General features: G+C 41.8%; 1 protein-coding gene across 1 annotated transcript in view; it reads left to right on the top strand.

Moving 5' to 3' along the window:
• The first annotated feature begins 16,505 nt into the window (after positions 1 to 16,505).
• LOC139458562 (cdc42-interacting protein 4 homolog) overlaps positions 16,506 to 21,550 on the top strand; it is a 29,044-nt gene continuing 23,999 nt past the window's right edge. The window contains exons 1-2 of the mRNA XM_071239990.1: positions 16,506 to 16,567; positions 20,211 to 20,261. Coding sequence (XP_071096091.1) covers positions 16,506 to 16,567; positions 20,211 to 20,261 — 113 coding nt within the window. The remainder of the gene's footprint in view (positions 16,568 to 20,210; positions 20,262 to 21,550) is intronic.

Here is a 21,550-nt window from a genome sequence, read left to right as displayed (position 1 = left end):
GCAGAGCTCATTGTGTCTATCATCATTCTGAGTACAGCTCATTGTGTCTACCCCTATTCTGAGTACAGCTCATTGTGTCTCCCCCATTCTAAGTACAGCTCTTTGTGTCTACCCTTATTCTGAGTACAGCTCATTGTGTCTACCCCCATTCTTAGTACAGCTCTTTGTGTCTACTCCCATCCTTAGTACAGCTCATTGCGTCTACACTCATTCTGAGTACAGCTCAATGTGTCTACACTCATTCTGAGTACAGCTCATTGTGTCTACCCCCATTCTGAGTACAGCTCATTGTGTCTACCCAATTCTGAGTACAGCTCATTGTGTCTACCCTCATTCTGAGTACAGCTCATTGTGTCTACACTTTTTCTGAGTACAGCTCATTGTGTCTACCCCCATTCTGAGTACTGCTCATTGTGTCTGCCCTCATTCTGAGTACAGCTCATTGTGTCTACACTCATTCTGAGTACAGCTCATTTTGTCTGCACTCATTATGAGTACAGCTCATTGTGTCTATCCCCATTCTGAGTGCACCTTATTGTGCCTACAATCATACTGATTGCAGCTCATTATGTCTATCCTCATTCTGAGTACAGCTCATTGTGTCTACCCCCATTCTGAGTACAGCTCATTGTGTCTATCCCCATTCTCAGTACAGCCCATTCTGAGTACAACCATTCTGAGTACAGCTCATTGTGTCTACCCCCATTCTGAGTACAACTCATTGTATCTACCCCCATTCTGAGTACAGCTCATTGTGTCAATACCCATTCTTTCTACAGCTCATTGTGTCTACACCCTTTCTGTGTACAGCTCATTGTATCTACCCCCATTCTGAGTACAGCTCATTGTGTCTACCCCCATTCTGAGTACAGCTCATTGTATCTACCCCCATTCTGAGTACAGCTCATTGTGTCAATACCCATTCTTTCTACAGCTCATTGTGTCTACACCCTTTCTGCTTGCGGCTTATTGTGTATACAATTGTGTATACATGTGATTCTGCCTACAGCTCATTCTGACTGCAGCTCATTTTGTCTACAGCTCAATGTGTCTACACCCGTTCTACCTATAGCTCATTGTGACTACAGGTCATTCTGCCTACAGCTCATTCTGACTGCAGCTCATTTTGTCTACAGCTCAATGTGTCTACACCCGTTCTACCTATAGCTCATTGTGACTACAGGTCATTCTGCATGCAGCTCATTCTGACTGCAGCTCATTTTGTCTACAGCTCAATGTGTCTACACCCGTTCTACCTATAGCTCATTGTGACTACAGGTCATTCTGCATGCAGCTCATTCTGCCTACAGCTCATTGTTCAGGTCAGGTCATTCTGTGCAGAGCTCCTTGTGTCTATATCCTTCTGCCTACAGTTCATTCTGTCTACAGCTCATTCTGTATACAGCTCATTGTTTCACCACCCATTCTGCCTGCAGCTCATTGTGCCTACAAGTAACTCTACATGCAGCTCCTGGTGTCTACAGCTCATTCTGCCTTCAGCTCATTCTACCTGCAGCTCATTGTGTCTATACCCAATCTTTCTACGGGTCATTCTGCCAGCAGCTCATTCTGTCAACAGCTCATTGTGCCTACATGTCATTCGCCTACATACCATTCTGCCTGCAGCTCACACAGCTCATTGTGCCACTTCAGGTGCGCCTGAAGTCCACTTCCGTTGTACCTGATATCCACTTCCGGTGTGTTTGATGTCAACGTCTAGTGTACCTCATGTCCTGTTGCCTGTCTGGTAACTCCAAACCACACGACCTCACACGTCTATATGTAACACTAGATGACTGCAACAACAAAGTGTTTCAATGTTACATTCTCAGATCATCCGTCTTTAATCAGTAACACACTGTTTCGAAGTCATGAAAAGGCTTGCCATCGGTTGACAGCCGACAGACCATGGCTTCGCCACAGACACCTAAGCACATTAATTCATTTACATTCCACACGGGCTTTCATGGGCTTAGCGTAAATCGCAAACACAGCGTTTATCATGAACCCACTGCACTAATTCTTAATTCCTATTTCTAAAAGTGCACTCCGTCTTTAATCAGTAACACACTGTTTCAACGTCATGAAAAGCCTTGCTATCAGTTGTCACCTCAGCACATTACATCATTCACATTCCGCATGGGCATTCATGGGCTGAGCGTAATGTGCATACACAGCGTGTGTCAGGACATTCGTGCACTAATTATTAATTCCTATTTCAAAAAGTGCGCTGCGATATGGTAAGATCAATATAAATATATCATATAACATTCCAGAAATATTATTCATATCCAACAAATAGTTTGGTTCTTTCTGCTTTCAAATTAATCAATAGCACATGTCTTTGTGGTTTAGACATCTCTTGCCTGTTTACAAAACTTGAAATTTCATGCAACGTGCAACGTACGTATGGTACGTTCAATGCAGGCGCCAGGAAGAAAACCTGCACTGGGGGCGGGTAACGGGGGATGTTGCGAGCTCGTAACCTGCAAATAAATTACCCCATGGCCGGACAAACGATCCAGTACACACACAAGCTAGAATGTGGCCACCAGTAATCTTATGGTAATCTCGCGGTATATCCGAACACTTATTAATAGAAAGGGTGTTTTCCAGACAATTCACCCCCGTCCGTAAATCCACTTTGGGCTACTTTGGGCTCATTTGGAAAAGTGCTCATGCCTCCAGCTTCGGTCTGCAGTGGCTCGGCACCACTCACTTTGGCCCAGGCACTCCTTCAGTCGGTGCAAACCCCCATTCTAGTAAGAACTCTATTTTTGAGGAACTTCTTACCTATTGCATGAACCCCCATCTCAACTCTCACCCCTCAACCCTCGCCAATCCAAATGCTCCCTTTTCCCCGGCCGACTGATCGCTTTGCTCCCTTTCTCTTCTTCGGCCTCCATTACCCGGGCCTCGCTTTCGCCCCGCTTCCGCCCCGTTTTAACGCGCTTCTTTAATTTCCCCGCTTTCCACTACAATTTTTAAACCAGATTAACTCGTCTTGTGTCTTTTCTTCCATCTTTTCATTCATTTCGTTACCTTTTGGGCCAAAAAAATATCACCATTTCTCACCATTAATTTCACACACAAATTACTGCATTATTCTACTTTATTTTTCAAATAAACATCGTACATGTAGTAGTTCCCTTTTTTTCTACTTCTTTCCGCTTTCCACTACAATTTTTAAACAAGATTAACTCGTCTTGTCTTGTCTTTTCTTATTTTTTCTTTCATTTCATTACATTTTTGGCCAAAAAAAATCTACTTCTCTACTTCTAGTCATTTCACTTCTTGCACGTGCGGGACGTATTTGTTTCTTGCTTTCCATTTCTCACCATGTATTTTACACACAGTCTTCAGGTTTAATACATCTCCTAAAATTAATGCATTATTCTACTTTATTTTTCAAATAAACATCGTACATGTAGTAGTTCCATTTTTTCGACTTCTTTACGCTTTTCACACAAATCAACCAAATGACCCAACCGACAGCACCGGCTACACCCGGAGCATCTTGGCATTGCACCGACCGCCAAAAAACGCAGTTTAAGTCAGCCGGCACCAAGCCGCACGGAAGTAAGCGGCTGAGCTAAGAGAGCATCTGGGCTTTGCACCGACCGCCAAAAAACGCAGTTTAGACAGCCGGCACCAAGCCACCCGGAAGGAAGCGGCAAAGCACCAATCACAAGCGAGAACACGTCATTTCCTCCATCGGCAAGCTCGCCATGGCGGACCACGTTTCTTGTATTCTGGATGGCTGGCATCACCCCGCCCGAGCTCGGTCTTGTCGCGTCTGCATCGGTGGAGGGGACGATCTGAAGGTAAGTTCATTCATATATTTCACTCCACGTCTCTTTCGTTCCCAAACAGATCGGCAATTCCAAATGTTCCAAACCCTGTCCACCCTTGGCCATTTCATTTCAACGTCTTCTTTCATCACACCACATGTCACCTGTTTTGGCCGCTCTCTGCTGCACGTTGCAAGTGTTGTCGTGGCCAAGGAGCAGGCAGCGTGCTTCCTGTATTCTTGTACGTGTGATAAATTGCCTACCTTCAAAACCGACAAAAGAACGGCACTTTATTCACTGAATTTTTTGTCTTTATTCCATTGCTCCTGTACAGGCCTGCCGAACCGAACCGATGTCACGCGACCCCGGCCCTCTCCCCCCGGCTCTCCCTCCCAATCCTGTCATGCTGCATAAAATGCAAAGGAAAAAGTTAATTGTATCATCCATTATTCTTGCTCCTTAAACACATGCTATTTTTTTCGTCTAAAAACCTAACCAAAAAGTCAATAACATTCTTCACATTAGTCTCTTTTTGTTACCACTTCATCGTAACCATGGTAACAGTTCTGTAATTATTCCAGTACCGGAAAAGTCACATTTGTTGAAACCTTAATCACTTGTGTTCATTGTGTTGGGCATTGTTGCAGATCCTCACCAACATGGCTCGGTGGCTGCCGACACAGTCTCCTGATACAACTTACCACAGCCCCTGACAGTTTCATCTTTATTGAACATTGTGAAAGGTAGGTCATTTTATTCCTTGGTCTCATTGTTCTCAACAATATTCGTCATGTGCTGTACCGTATTTGCGGTCATTTGGGTTGGGTACCCCTTTCCGATCAAGCGACCCTTTACGATCATTAGGGTTGGGTACCCCTTTCCGATCAACCGCCCCTTTACGATCATTAGGGTTGGGTACCCCTTTCCGATCAAACACCCCTTTACGATCCTTAGGGTTGGGTACCCCTCTCCGATCAAGCACCCCTTTACGATCCTTAGGGTTAGTTATGTGGAAGGGCATGGGTTAGCTATCTCTTGTACTTGATCCAAAGTAATTTAGGGAAAATCCGTACCATTTTTATCAAGGGTTGGTACCCCTTTCCGATCAAGCACTCCTTTCCGATCCTTAGGGTTGGGTACCCCTTTCCGATCAACCACCCCTTTACCATCATTAGGGTTGGATACCCCTTTCTGATCGAGCACCCCTTTACGATCCTTAGGGTTAGTTATGTGGAAGGGCATGGGTTAGCTATCTCTTGTACTTGATTCAAAGTAATTTATGGAAAATCCATACCATTTCTATCAATGGTTGGGTACCCCTTTCCGATCAAGCACCCCTTTACCATCATTAGGGTTGGATACCCCTTTCTGATCGAGCACCCCTTTAACATCATTAGGGTTGGGTGCCCCTCTCCGATCAAGCACCCCTTTACGATCCTTAGGGTTAGTTATGTTGAAGGGCATGGGTTAGCTATCTCTTGTACTTGATCCAAAGTAATTTAGGGAAAATCCGTACCATTTTTATCAAGGGTTGGTACCCCTTTCCGATCAAGCACTCCTTTACGATCATAAGGGTTGGGTATCCCTTTCCGATCAAGCGCCCCTTTACGATCATTAGGGTTGGGTACCCCTTTCCGATCAAACAACCCTTTACGATCATTAGGGTTGGGTACCCCTTTCCGATTAAACACCCCTTTACGATCATTAGGGTTGGGTACCCCTTTCCGATCAAACACCCCTTTACGATCCTTAGGGTTAGTTATGTGGAAGAGCATGGGTTAGCTATCTCTTGTACTTGATCCAAAGTAATTTAGGGAAAATCTATACCATTTTTATCAAGGGTTGGGTACCCCTTTCCAGTCAAGCACCCCTTTACCATCATTAGGGTTGGGTACCCCTTTCTGATCAAGCACCCCTTTACCATCATTAGGGTTGGGTGCCCCTTTCCGATCAACCACCCCTTTACCATCATTAGGGTTGGGTGCCCCTTTCCGATCAAACACCCCTTTACGATCATTAGGGTTAGGTACCCCTCTCCGATCAAGCACCCCTTTACGATCCTTAGGGTTAGTTATGTTGAAGGGCATGGGTTAGCTATCTCTTGTACTTGATCCAAAGTAATTTAGGGAAAATCTGTACCATTTTTATCAAGGGTTGGTACCCCTTTCCGATCAAGCACTCCTTTCCGATCATAAGGGTTGGGTATCCCTTTCCGATCAAGCGCCCCTTTACGATCATTAGGGTTGGGTACCCCTTTCCGATCAAACACCCCTTTACGATCATTAGGGTTGGGTACCCCTTTCCGATCAAACACCCCTTTACGATCATTAGGGTTGGGTACCCCTTTCCGATCAAACACCCCTTTACGATCGTTAGGGTTGGGTACCCCTTTACGATCAAGCACCCCTTTACGATCATTAGGGTATGGTATCCCTTTCCGATCAAACACCCCTTTACGATCCTTAGGGTTAGTTATGTGGAAGGGCATGGGTTAGCTATCTCTTTTACTTGATCCGAAGTAATTTAGGGAAAATCTATACCATTTTTATCAAGGGTTGGGTACCCCTATCCGATCAAACGTCCCTTTACGATCCTTAGGGTTGGGTACCCCTTTCCGATCAACCACCCCTTTACCATCATTAGGGTTGGATACCCCTTTCTGATCGAGCACCCCTTTAACATCATTAGGGTTGGGTGCCCCTTTCCGATCAAGCATCCCTTTACCATCATTAGGGTTGGGTACCCCTTTCCGATCAAACACCCCTTTACGATCCTTAGGGTTAGGTACCCCTCTCCGATCAAGCACCCCTTTACGATCCTTAGGGTTAGTTATGTGGAAGGGCATGGGTTAGCTATCTCTTTTACTTGATCCGAAGTAATTTAGGGAAAATCTATACCATTTTTATCAAGGGTTGGGTACCCCTATCCGATCAAACGTCCTTTTACGATCCTTAGGGTTGGGTACCCCTTTCCGATCAACCACCCCTTTACCATCATTAGGGTTGGATACCCCTTTCTGATCTAGCACCCCTTTAACATCATTAGGGTTGGGTGCCCCTTTCCGATCAAGCATCCCTTTACCATCATTAGGGTTGGGTACCCCTTTCCGATCAAACACCCCTTTACGATCCTTAGGGTTAGGTACCCCTCTCCGATCAAGCACCCCTTTACGATCCTTAGGGTTAGTTTTGTGGAAGGGCATGGGTTAGCTATCTCTTGTACTTGATCCAAAGTAATTTATGTAAAATCTGTACCATTTTTATCAAGGGTTGGTACCCCTTTCCGATCAAGCACCCTTTTCCGATCATTAGGGTTGGGTACCCCTTTCCGATCAAGCACCCCTTTCCGATCCTTAGGGTTGGGTACCCCTTTCCGATCAAGCACCCCTTTACCATCATTAGGGTTGGGTGCCCCTTTCCGATCAAACACCCCTTTACGATCATTAGGGTTGGGTACCCCTTTCCGATCAAACACCCCTTTACGATCATTAGGGTTGGGTATCCCTTTCCGATCAAACACCCCTTTACGATCCTTAGGGTTAGTTATGTGGAAGGGCATGGGTTAGCTATCTCTTTTACTTGATCCAAAGTAATTTAGGGAAAATCTATACCATTTGTATCAAGGGTTGGGTACCCCTTTCTGATCAAGCAGCCCTTTACGATCATAAGGGTTGGGTACCCCTTTCCGATCAAGCGACCCTTTACGATCATTAGGGTTGGGTACCCCTTTCCGATCTAACATCCCTTTACGATCATTAGGGTTGGGTACCCCTTTCCGATCAACCACCCCTTTACGATCCTTAGGGTTAGTTATGTGGAAGAGCATGGGTTAGCTATCTCTTGTACTTGATCCAAAGTAATTTAGGGAAAATCTATACCATTTTTATCAAGGGTTGGGTACCCCTTTCCAGTCAAGCACCCCTTTACCATCATTAGGGTTGGGTACCCCTTTCTGATCAAGCATCCCTTTACGATCCTTAGGGTTGGGTACCCCTTTCCGATCAAACACCCCTTTACCATCATTAGGGTTGGATACCCCTTTCCGATCAAACACACCTTTACCATCATTAGGGTTGGGTACCCCTTTCCGATCAAACACCCCTTTACGATCATTAGGGTTAGTTATGTGGAAGGGCATGGGTTAGCTATCTCTTGTACTTGATTCAAAGTAATTTAGGGAAAATCTATACCATTTTTATCAAGTTTCAAGCACCGCTTGATCTCTGACAACATGTGTAACTTGTGGATGGTTTCAATAAGCACCCCACTTTGTCAATTCGCCAAGCACCCAGGGTGGTTACTACGGCTTCATTTTCAAGAGAAATCTACATTTGCCATGGTTTTGTAGACTTGCTTGGGAGCTTTCCGATATTTCTTCTTCAGTGTCTGTATGAGAGACGATTGCTGTTGTTCCTCACACAGTATAACACCATCATCCTAAGTGTTTCAGCACTACATGTCCATATACCATATACCATGTCCATATACCATGTCCCAGACTTGATTATTTACTGCTGTGGTGATGCTGGAATATTGCTGCAACTTTCATTCACTCACACACATGCTTATAAGACTGGGAGAGTAGAAGGTCCAGGGTTCAATCCCCTGGTGGCCGTGTCATTCCAAAAGATTGTCAAGGATGGTACTTGTTGTTAGGGTGAGGGTTGAGCGACATTTTAAAGTTTAAGCCACATTTACATCCTTGTTTGATTAAATTATCTTCTGAAAACATTTGAACAGGAACAAAAAAATAATGGGATTTTTACAAGAGAGGTGCATAATTTCAGAAACAGGAAACTTGAATTGTGTTTTGAAATAGTGGAGGACCGGCTGTTGTGGCAGTTGGGCTGTGTTAGTGTGGCATTTACTCTGAAGACCAGTCAGCCCAGGATCTTTTGTTTTAGAATTATTGAATATACCGTAGTACACTTTCTTAACATTCCAATCAGATTGTTATCTTTGACACTGTTCAAAACGGGGTTCTGGGGTCCAAAAGGGATGATCCTATGTTATTTGAATCAAAGGGCCAGCAGATTTTATTATTTTGACAATTGGGTTTTAATGAGGGCCCTTCCTCTTTAAGGCTTAATTTCAAACACCGTTCAATCTTCTGGTTTCTTTTATATATTTTGTTTCGTTTCATTTATTAATCATTTACATCAGATTTTAAAAAAAAAAAAAATGTTTGTTTTTTTACAAAACACAGTTGAAGTGTTCTGTTTGCTTGTTTGGTAGTAAGTAATTAGAGCTGTCTGTGTCCTTGAAAGACTATAGCTGTGAGATAAAAGGACTATAGCTGTGAGATTATGCAGACCATGGAGTGAACCCACATTCACTCAACCATGCATTCAGATACTGCTTTATTGAACAGGCGATACAATCACACATGTTGACAAACCATTGAAAAAGTTAAGGTCATATCAATATTAACTATCATTGTAAATCAACAGGCTGCATTCAACTGCCAAGTGCTATTTAGCTGTACGTGTGTGTCACACAATTGGTTTCTATACCCCTTACTTCCTGGTTCGCCATGCTGACAGGTAGCCAGGTGCACACATAGATTACTTATGTTGGTATCAGGGGGGTGTTGTAGGACATGGATAGGGCACATTTTATGGTGCACTTTAGAGTCTTGACAAGTGTTGGGAGCTCTGGAAAGTAGCTGTGCTCAATGTTGAGCTTCATAATACTTATGGGCCAATTTGTTGTTAGATTTTGTTTAATGCTCCACTCAGCAATATTCCAGCTATATGATGGAAGTCTGTAAATAATTGAGTCCCATGATTGACATCATGAGCATTGATCCATGTAATTGGGATGCGATGACATGCATTCAACAAAGTCCAGCTGATCCATTTAGGACAAGCATAGGTGGCTGGTGACCTATATTCTTACCTGGAATCCCTGTAACCCTTTACCTGTGAAAAAGAAGGATATGTTTTGGGAGAACAGTGACCCTCCACTTCTGAACAGCATGGGTCCAAGGTGTATTGTTTTCACAGATATTTGTGATTCAGGTTCATTGACCTCGGAATTAATACCATTTTTGTCTATTTTTGAAAAGTATGTAACACTTGTGTTGGAGGGTGTGGATACTAGGTCCATGTAATCACAGGTCAGTTGACCACTGGTTATTCAAATCAAACTGCAGCACTGAGGGACCAATATTTCTCAGAAATTGAATCATTTGGGTTTTTTCATGGGTTATTGAAAATATATTACTAATAAAATCTTAGAACACACTTCATTGTGATACCATGAATGTAGAACATAGTGACAAATTTAGCTTCTTAATTCATTGTTGAGTGCTGAGTATGAATAATTGATTTCTCAAGTCAGTGACATGAATATTTGACACTCTGTAGCAGTTGCACTCTGGCTGCTGGAAAGGGTTGTGAGTGAGAGGCCTATTACTAGTATTAGTGAGCATCAATCATTGATGTTCTTGCTGGAGTCTGACAGATGGCCGTGTACTATTTCCTTCATTAAAGAGAGTCCGTCCAGACTGGCAGAGGTCTTGCTACATGTGTTGTTTATTATCAACATGGTGTATGCTGACAGTCAATAAACTCATTCGGCTACACTGAAGTTGAAAAGGATGTAGATGGAGAAAATATTTGATGTAAATTCACTTTGGTATCTTTGACTAAAAAGGATATAAGGTACTGTTTTTTCAAAGTCTAAAGAAAAAAGATTTGAAAGAGAAAGATTGTTTTGTGTTCCACTCCCAGCACAAGACTTCTCATGGCACTGTTCGAAATAGGCGACCCTTCCCAGACTGATAAAACCAACCTCCTAAAACAATTTGTGAACCCTCCAAAAGAATGCATGAATGGTCAAGGCTTGTTGCCAGGACTGTATTTCACTTGTTTAAGCTGAGACCCCCATGAGGCCCAAATTTGATAAGACAAGACCCATGAAGATCTTCAGCAACCAATACTTGCTGTAAAAGGCAACTATGCTTGTCGTAAGAGGCGACTAACAGGATCGGGTGGTCTGACTTGGTTGATGCATGTCATCGATCCCAATTGCGTGAATCGATGCTCATGATGTCAATCACTGGATAGTCTGGTCCAGACTCAATTATTTACAGACCGCCATCATATAGCTGGAATATTGCTGAGTGATAAGATAAATTCATGCATCTATGGTGTGTATATATATATACCATGTTCTCATCTCTGTACCATACAAATGCACTATTTTGGTACCAGGTCCCAGGTGGGTGTTTTTCTACAAAGAATTCTATTCTATGATCAATACAGTATCAACACTTAGTATACGCTGCCATGATATACTGTAATGATAATGTACATTATGTATATCTACCTCTCATGTTGATAGTTATATTTATGTCCATATGTAGATAGTTAGTACCCTGCCCTACGAGGGTGTTCTGTACGATAAACATTCTTGATTCTTCTTCTTGATATATACAAGCTTGCTTAGTATTAGTTGGTTCAGTTGCTCTGTAAGTCGCCATGTAACATGTTTAATGCCTGTGATTAGAGACTTGGAATGAGTTGTATCTGGCTTTTCAAAGAAAGTAATGTTGTTCCTTGTGGAAGAGAGAATGGAGGTTGGTGCTTCGATCGCTGGCCATGTCATACCAAACGATGTTATAAATGGTACTTGTGCCTAGCGCTCGGCATTGAATGGGATAAAACAAAGATTACTGTGTCTGAATGCGGTATCTCAGTGGGCTAGGGCTGTAAAACTGGCATTAGCCTGAACTAGTACAAGGACACACACACACACACAAACACCCACACTGACAAACACCCACACTGACACCCACCCACACCCACACACACCCACACCCCCACACACTGACACTCACACACACACACACACACACACACACACACACACACACACACACACACACACACACACACACACACACTGACAAACACTCACACACATTATGTTGCATAAGTGCAATAATATAGGACTGTATTTCACTTGTTTAAGCTGAGACCACCATGAGGCCCAAATTTGATAAGATAAGACCCATGAAGATCTTCAGCAACCAATACTTGCTGTAAAAGGCAACTATGCTTGTCGTAAGAGGCGACTAACAGGATCGGGTGGTCAGGCTTGCTGACTTGGTTGATGCATGTCATCGATCCCAATTGCGTGAATCGATGCTCATGATGTCAATCACTGGATAGTCTGGTCCAGACTCAATTATTTACAGACAGCCATCATATAGCTGGAATATTGCTGAGTGATAAGATAAATTCATGCATCTATGGTGTGTATATATATATATACCATGTTCTCATCTCTGTACCATACAAATGCACCATTTTGGTACCAGGTCCCAAGTGGGTGTTTTTCTACAAATAATTCTATTCTATGATCAATACAGTATCAACACTTAGTATACGCTGCCATGATATACTGTAATGATAATGTACATTATGTATATCTACCTCTCATGTTGATAGTTATATTTATGTCCATATGTAGATAGTTAGTACCCTGCCCTACGAGGGTGTTCTGTACGATAAACATTCTTGATTCTTCTTCTTGATATATACAAGCTTGCTTAGTATTAGTTGGTTCAGTTGCTCTGTAAGTCGCCATGTAACATGTTTAATGCCTGTGATTAGAGACTTGGAATGAGTTGTATCTGGCTTTTCAAAGAAAGTAATGTTGTTCCTTGTGGAAGAGAGAATGGAGGTTGGTGCTTCGATCGCTGGCCATGTCATACCAAACGATGTTATAAATGGTACTTGTGCCTAGCGCTCGGCATTGAATGAGATAAAACAAAGATTACTGTGTCTGAATGCGGTATCTCAGTGGGCTAGCGCTGTAAAACTGGCATAAGTCTGAACTAGTACAAGGACACACACACACACAAACACCCACACTGACACACACTGACAAACACCCACACTGACACACACCCACACCCACACACACACACACTGACACTCACTCACTCACTCACTCACTCACTCACTCACTCACACACACACACACACACACACACACACACACACTGACACTCACTCACTCACTCACTCTCACTCACACACACACACACACACACACACACACACACACACACACACACACACACACACTGACAAACACTCACACACATTATGTTGCATAAGTGCAATAATATTTTGTGTGAAATTAAACATCATTTCACCTCACCTCACCTCACCTCACCTCACCTCAACCTTATGAAAGGTGAGATGGCTCACTTGCAGCAACAGATGGGGTGGAGATGATTGCCGTTAGGAACGATGTTGTGAAACACAAGCTGTGTTTGCTTCCCCATGTGGGGGGATAAAGGAGGTACCTCTACACAGCTAAATGCATGTAGGGGAGGGGTGTGTGTACACAGGCTGTCTGGCGCAGTCTGGGATATGGATTAGCACTACTGCCTGACGAGCCCAAATGCTGATTAGTAGGTTTGACTTTCCATTGAATCAGTGTAATGCTCTTGTGGCGTGCTTGACAAAAAGTGTTAAGATTACCTTGATGGTGTGTGGACTGAAGGTCAGGGGAACATTGAAGGTTGCTGCTTGGGTCATGATCATTTTTGAATCTGATGACTTCTAAATCTTTTGTTTTTGAATTATGACAAGGCCTAGTCTGTCTTACAGTCCGGAACCATTGTATTGTCCCTTCCACTCAGTCCTTCTGTGATGTTATACCCTAAATGAAGCAAGTCTAGATTTTCCCCAGGTTCAAGAATTACTGTGGGTTTCCTTTTCAATTTAAATGTAGTTTCTATCAAACTGATATATTTTCACAGGGTTAGAAATTGGCACTAGTCCTGTAGTTCTTGCCAAACTGCCCAATAGTTAAGGTATCATAAGGACTAGTAGAAATATGCCATTTTTATGTGTTTTGCTATTTGTTATCATTATAAGGACTAGTGGACTAAAAATGTTAGTGTCTACCACTGTTTTCAGAGACTAAGCTTTAGTCTAACAAGGACCCCGAAGACCTCACAAACTGTTGTGAGAGGCTCTTACGATAGATTATCATCAGTATTCTAAAAGTCAGGGTGCCCTTTTCCATGTTGTCAAAACCCAAATGTTCAAGATTCCTGAATAAGGGATCCCCAGATAAATGCACTATAACAGAAACCTTCAAGGACCCCAGAGACCACCTTAATTTTCTGTCGTAAAAACATCTGAGCATCTAGATCAGGTGTAACATTTGATTTCAGAAGGATTATTAGGGACAGTGTGGCAGTTCGTTGTGATTATAACATTGATAATTTATATCACAACAGACAGAGTAACATCTTCCTTGTATTGCAGGGTTAGACCTTATGACAAATTGTAAGGACTAGCAGCTATGCCCCCAAAACTAATTACATTAAACTAAGGACGTTGGATTTTTACCCAAGCATTAGGTGGCCTTTTCTTACAAAGATGTGTTAAGTATATACGATTCTGCATGCATCTCAATCAAGCTACTCTGGAATTATTTTTCCTAAAGCAAGTCCAGTTGTAATTCAGTTCATGTAAGTTTGCCACCAGCTTTGAACGTGGTTTATCTGGATGCCTGCCATTGTCATGAAAAAAACAACAACAGTTAATTCAATCAGGAATTTGTAATCAAAGCACCAAAGACATCTTTGTTGTTATTGCTTTAGAATATTCCAAATCTTGCACAGCCAGGTATGAAAAATTGATCTCTTATTAAATGTGACTGTTTCAATGTTCAGATTTATTTGAACATTCCAAGTTTTGTAAAGCCAGGTATGAAAAAGTTATCTCTTATTAATGCGACTGTTTTAATGTACAGGTTTATATTGTCTATTTCTGTGTTGGGTAATCCATTGTGAAATGTGGATTATTTTTATCAGTTCCTAATCTTCACACAGAATAAATGATGATGTTCCAGCTTCTATCCAGACAGATGTGTGCAGCTCAAATGAAAGAATTGACACAGTCCAAGCATCCATCTTCAAATAGCCAAAGACGTACTGTCTGTAGCACCAAGACATAAAGACACATATCCCTTGTCCATTAGTTGCATCTCTTAACACATGCTAAAATGAAGCCCTCCTGTCGAAAATGACAGATCATCAGTTTACAAATATACAAATTAAACACGAAAGGAGATTTGCAAATGTGAGCGAAGACGAATACAAGCTACGGTAATCTTGCTACAGAGGAAGGGAATCCTTTAAGCTTGAAGTCCCTGAAGAAGAGCCCTCTTATCAACACACGTCTCTGCAGAAAGCCTGGTGCGCACAGGTGTTTTTGTTAGGACGCCATGAACTCTCTCATCCAAACAATACTAGTCTGTTGTCACTGGCTTGCTGGTCTGCCAGTAGACTTAACTTTTCCTCAGATCTTTTCTTGAAATTGTGTGTGAAAATGCTTCATATCATACAGACATGTCACAAATATCAGATTTTTTTGCTGAACTGACAATTTTGGAAAGAGAGTTTACATTCATTATCATGGCTATTTAGTCTAATATATTTGTGTTTTTAGAATAATTTCCCCGAATATAAAACCTCTATTACATCATCGCCATAAGTGCTCTTATTGAAGTTTTTCAACAGAAGCCCTCATCATTGATAACTATCCATAAATAGTTGTGCAATTAATAGTATCTTGCTGCCCATGACTCCTGTGCAACAATCTGCTGACTAGATGCAGATAATTAAGTAGGTTTTTAAAATTAAAAGACATAATAATGTGTTTATGTTGATAGGTCACACTTTTAGAGTAACATTTGATTGGCGGGGTGCAGGTTTTACTGAGCTGATAAGGAATAATCATGCCCTTTAGTACTGCATGGATAAGTGCATGGAAAAAGACATGGAAGCAATCTGTGCAATAACTTTTGAGCTAGTGGCCCGAACTAGCATAAAGCACCATATTCAGATTTAGTGTTACTTTATGAACTATTACTAGTTGAGCTTACTAGACCTAATAGGTTAATGTCGCACATTGTGGATCATATTTCTCGTTGTGACCGCCTCCATTGTCTAGTGGTATTAAGGGGATAAAACAAGGTGCTGGTTGTAAGCTATTGCTCCCTTGGGGATTCCGGGTTAGAATAGAGCCTGTGCTGGCTGAAAGCTATTACCCCCTTGGGGATTCCGGGTTGGAATAGAACCTGTGCTGGTTGTAAGCTGTTGCTCCCTTGGGGATTCCGGGTTAGAATAGAACCTGTGCTGGCTGAAAGCTATTACCCCCTTGGGGATTCCGGGTTAGACTAGGATCTGTTCTAGTCGTATTTGGTAATTATTTACAGGCCACCATCAAATAGCTGGTATATTTCCGGGTGGGCATTCAACACAGAAACATGATCATGGTGGCATATGAATACACATTGTCAAAGTATACTTGTTCCCCACTGATGAAGTGTAGTTGTGTTTAAATAAATACACACTGTCATAGTCAGAGTCCCACTGCTATGGCATTGCCGTGGAAAATAAATACAATTGCTTTTTTATAAACAGACGAACAGCATCTCTTCATCCTCCCAATCGCAGTGTGCTGACGATGGACCACTTCTACACATTGGTCCAATATTTGAACAGCGGTTGGCCATCATGAGGTTTACCTTTCCCCACTCTGGTGCCATATGTCAACTTTTCCATTTGACATAACTTTGAAAAAGCCATTGCCGCCCTTCCTGTCGTACTTTTCTAATTTTTATTCTAAACAAGACTGAGATTTGAGTGAAAATGTTGTGTGTGTGTAATCTTGGACCGATGTCGGCTCAACCCAGCTTTGGGGGACCGGAGCAGCTGGTTTGGATGTACATCGCTGCAGGGTAGCCGAGCTTCTAAACCCGCTCAAGAACCATCTACCATATGCAAGATTTGTAATTAAAATCAGTTGTGTATCTTTGCTGTTTGGACCCACCCAATACAGCCAAAACACCTTTGTTCAACATGGAGAATGTGTCCTGGAGTTACGATGTTTTACACAACAAACATGACTGTCCTTGGACAAAGATATTTGGGTTGAAGCATCAAGTGTGACCACAGGCTCCTTGCATGACTGACCTGGTGATGGGTTGGTTAGCTTGTGCCTGGGGTCATAAGTCATGATTCACATCATTGCTTAGCCTTGCTCCATGGCTGTGCTGAATGACAAGTCCACGGGTGTATAGTTATTATATCCTTATAGGCAAGTCTTGATGAGCGGATAGTACATCAATGAGCAAGTCTCTTATAGGGACAACTTGTTCTTATCATTTATATAATCTAGAAATTATGATTTCTGAAAGTTATTTCCTCCAAGACTTGCGCAAGTCTAATTACTGCTGTCACGGCACAAATATAGCCTTCTCATCAACTCTGGGCATATTTTCTCAAGTTGTTTTCATGCTTATTATTCACACATTTTGTCTGAAGAGTTCTGGTTGAAAATATGTTTGATAGATAGAAGAAGAAGAAAGAAGAACATTTTCTGAACTAAGTGCCCACTCAGAACAATGCAAACATTACAGTAATAATTTGGCACATATAATAACATGATATACAATTTGAAACAGGTTTAAACTCAACTCAACTCAACTCAACTCAACTCACCCTATGTTCAATACATGGTAACTTCAGGTCTTTCTCCCAGAATTACCAACCCACCATGGTAGGCTGACATATTGTCAAGTGAGATCGGACAACACACTGTCCGTTATTGTATGACTCTATTGTAATACTTGACCAATACTTCACAGCCTTGTGAATCAACACTACCTGATGGACAGATCAGAAGCATGTTAGCACTGTGGATTATTTTTATATTCCCAGAGCGATACAGCTTTTGTTTTAGCATAATCAACATTGTTAAAGGAGGCCAAGACAAATATGGGTGACCAAGTCAAACACCTTGCCATACATCTAGTATGGCCACTGGGGGTCCGAGTGAAAGTGGTCGTAATGGCGGAGCATCCTGACTATGTGTGGCCTTCAGCCAATACAATATGGCTGGTTGCACCATGCTGAAGCCGATGGGCTCTGGAAATTTGGTACACCTCGCAGGAACACACTCCATTGTCTGGCCACTATTGGAATGTAGTCCACACCTGCAATTGTATTCAGCCAGATGATATTCATTCTCTGTTGTCCTTGCTTCTTAGCCAGGCATCTCCAGAATGGAGTGGAAGTATTTGGTGGCCATTGGCTGAACAATCGAAAAGGAAAAGAAATTGTAGATTAATAGAATTAATTTGTAATTTTGTACCGATTTAGAAATGCCTGAGGAGTTTGCATGTTCAGAAGAGGGGAATTTGAGAGTAACTTGATGCCATCATATTGATTTTGTTGCAAAGTCATTCTTTGAAATAATTAATTGAAAATTTTGGTCCTTGTACCTTATTTCTGAAGGCTATTTCATATTGATGCATTTCGATAGTTGTCTGATTTGTGTGATTCCAACAGTCATCAATGCTGTTGGAGCCAGAAGAAATACAATTAGAATGTTCCAGAGGTACATATTTTTTGTTGATAAGAATACAGAGTTACCCCGGATTACAATGGGTTTCATTGGATTACCTCAGGAAAGATTCGCTACAAGAGGTGGGATAGCCAACCCTAACTCACAACTAACCCTAATGGTCATCAATGGTATTAACCAGAACACGATCAGGGATTTACCTGGGTCCATCTACTTTTGGCTTCTAAAGAACTCAGTAATAGATTTTGGGGGCCAAGATTTTCTGGATGTCAAGCCATTGCGCATGATCAGAAACTTTTAGCCTGTTATAGATAGGGATTCTAATGTTAGACTGAAGAAGTTTCCCATTGACACCTTGATCTTTTCAGTGTATTTCTTACGAGAAAAGAAATATCACTTATATGTGACATGCAGTCTGCAATGTTGATAAGTTTATTGACACAGTCAAACTTTCTTGCGTCCAACAGGACTCACAGTGAGTATTATTTGCGCCCATTCACAATTTGTATGCATGTAGGATGCTATACCTTGCATCCAGTAAAACCCTGGGGGGTTGTTACCCATAAGGATTGTAAATGGGGGTTGACCCTAATGATTGTAAAAGGGTTCTTGATTGGACAGGGAATCTAAGCGCTAAGGATAGTTGGGTTGAGATTAAGATGATATTTCCGATATTGATTGAGATTGCTTGTGGCTTAGGTAGATGGCAGACTCCATAAGACACTGTAACCTACATTGGGACACTCATAGTGCCTGTGCCAACGATAAGCCCAACAGTTAGCTATCATCGTGGTTTCAGTGAAACCCTTGAAGATCCGGGGTAGAACAGATCTTCAGCAACCAATGCTTGTCGTAAAAGGTGACTATGCTTGTCATAAGAGGTGACTAACAGGATTGGGTGGTCAGGCTTGCTGACTTTGTTGATGCATGTCATGGATCCCAATTGCGGGGAGCAATGTAGCTCACTCACTCACTCCAGCTTGTTAAAATGCAGGCCATTTGATAAGGGCAGTCTTTTGATTTTCAAAATCTGATGTAGTTTACAATAGAGGTTATGGAATTTCATACTTTTCTTGTGTCTTCAGCTTGTTAAAATACAGGCCATTTATTGATAAGGGCAGTCTTTTGATTTTGGAAACCCTTCCGATGCAGGTGACAATTACTACACTCTGTGATCTCTGTGTGGACTGACACAGTACTCAATCAGGTACTACTCCTGGGTATTTGATAGGCTGTGGGAGAGCCCTGCAGGGGTAGGTGTGTTTGATGTAGGTGCAAGCCGTCATGGCGAGGTGACAGCGTGTACTCCCACTGATTGATTAATGGTGTCCTCGTCACTGCACACCATCTTGAAGCTGGTCAATTCAACTATTAGCTGACCAACTCACTCATTTTCCGATCTCATTCTTGAACAATAATAACTTTGTATAGCCATTTATAGCACTAATCATTGGTTAAGTATATTTTTACTATTGAACCATGCCATTTCAGGAGTGGCCAAGTGCATATTCCTTTCTGACTACTGGACTAGATTCATAGTGAAATTTTATTTTGTAATTGATATAATTTGTAACTTGTGAGCCCAGGGTTACAATGGGTCACGTTGAAGGCGATAACGGCATCGGGTGGTCAAGCTGGAATATAGCTGGAATATTGATGAGTACGTTGTTAACAACACTTCACTTTGTGAAAGGGAGCCCTGCTTTTGTTCAATGTTTAACCGAGTTGAGCACTGTCTCATCCTGTGTGTCTGACTCCTAGTTAAGCACACATTGTACCCATGTCGGGAATCGAACCCGGGTCTTTGGCATGACGAGTAGACGCTTTAACCACTAGGCTCCCCGACCACCCCTTATTGAAGCATGACATAATCATACTTGAATATAGTCGCAAACTGCCGTAGTGAAACCCAAATGTCTGCAGCCTTGATGTTCCTCAATATTGCTGTGAGTGTTATGACTTCAACTGAGACCACATTGATATAATCATGTAATTGTTGTCATTGTTTGTTTCAGAAAACTAGTGAAGAGTTATCAACCACGGAAGAAAGAAGAAGATGATTATGTGTAAGTATGACACGTGTGGAATTGTACTTTGTTCATGCCAGGAGCCATGCTCTGATGGTGGGCTCACATACAATCATTGTACCCCTGTGTGAAATATTTTACCTATCATAATCTGTGTAACAATCATCGTCTGTAAGCTGTCCGTTTTCCATTTCCAGAGCAGAACTCTTAAACTGTTGAATATTTCTTGCTATACTGATCAGTCTAGTGGTAAACGTCCTTCCTACACCAACTTGAACCGTCTGTTTGGTCAGATTATCAGCTCCATCACTGCCTGTCTCCATTTCAATGGTGCCCTGAATGTGGATTTTTAATTATTTATTATTTATTATATTATTATACTGAAAACGAGGGTAATAGCTTGTCATGAAGAAAGATTTTTCAGTTGTTTGAAATTATTTTAAAACCCATCCAGGACAGTCGGGCAGGTGACCCATCAGTGTTTCCTGCCCATCTTCAAAGTTACCTGCCCACACTCAGACATAATAAATAATGAAAAATCACCCCAAACAAAATATGAGACAAATAGTGTCTGGATTCAGTTGAAATAATGCAACCAATTACTGGAGAATCTACAAGGAGTCATAATAAAACTGAATACGAAAGTAGTCATATATTTATGTGCCAGAAAGTCAGGCAGGTGGAGGAAAATTTCATGCAGCCTGGCAAAAAGGTTACCAGCCACGTGCAGGCAGTTATTTCGGACACTGGTTGTTAGGAAGATAGTGTGGAACACTCAGCTGCCATGTCAAGACGACCATGAAGAGTAAATACTACACTGAAACATACAATGGAACTCGTTGTCATATCGAAAGGTTTCTGTCACCTTTATTCCTTTGAAGAATTCATTATGACTTTCCAGTTGAATGTCAATTCACAAGGGACAAAATCTAATGAAATCAGTATATGTCTTTTAGAGGTCTGGTGGGATGAAGTAAAGCCAATATTCTTGGAAGATTTATGGCCTAAAAGACTGCAGTTTTATCCATGGTTCCGTCTGTTCCAGTGTATTGATCGCAAGTTCAACAATTAGCCGAGTCAATCTCATGGCAGGAACAACACGATTTTAGACCTGATTGGGTTGCTTTATTAAAGAGTGGACATTTTTAGATAGTGCCAATAACCTGACAGATTTGAATATTCGTGCAGAAAAGTGTTGGTTTGTGGTTTGAGATATGGCTCTTGCATATGAGCGTTTCATATCGATAGAATGTAATCGTGACATGATACCCAATCGTATCAACACTATTTTCTGCTAGATATTGACACAATAATACTGTACGATCTGT

The sequence above is a fragment of the Haliotis cracherodii genome, unplaced genomic scaffold (assembly GCF_022045235.1).
Source record: "Haliotis cracherodii isolate W230 unplaced genomic scaffold, xgHalCrac1.p SCAF_13, whole genome shotgun sequence".
NCBI lineage: Eukaryota > Metazoa > Mollusca > Gastropoda > Lepetellida > Haliotidae > Haliotis > Haliotis cracherodii.
The sequence above is the reverse complement of the archived record's forward strand: the minus strand, read 5'-3'. Positions and strand labels throughout refer to the sequence as shown.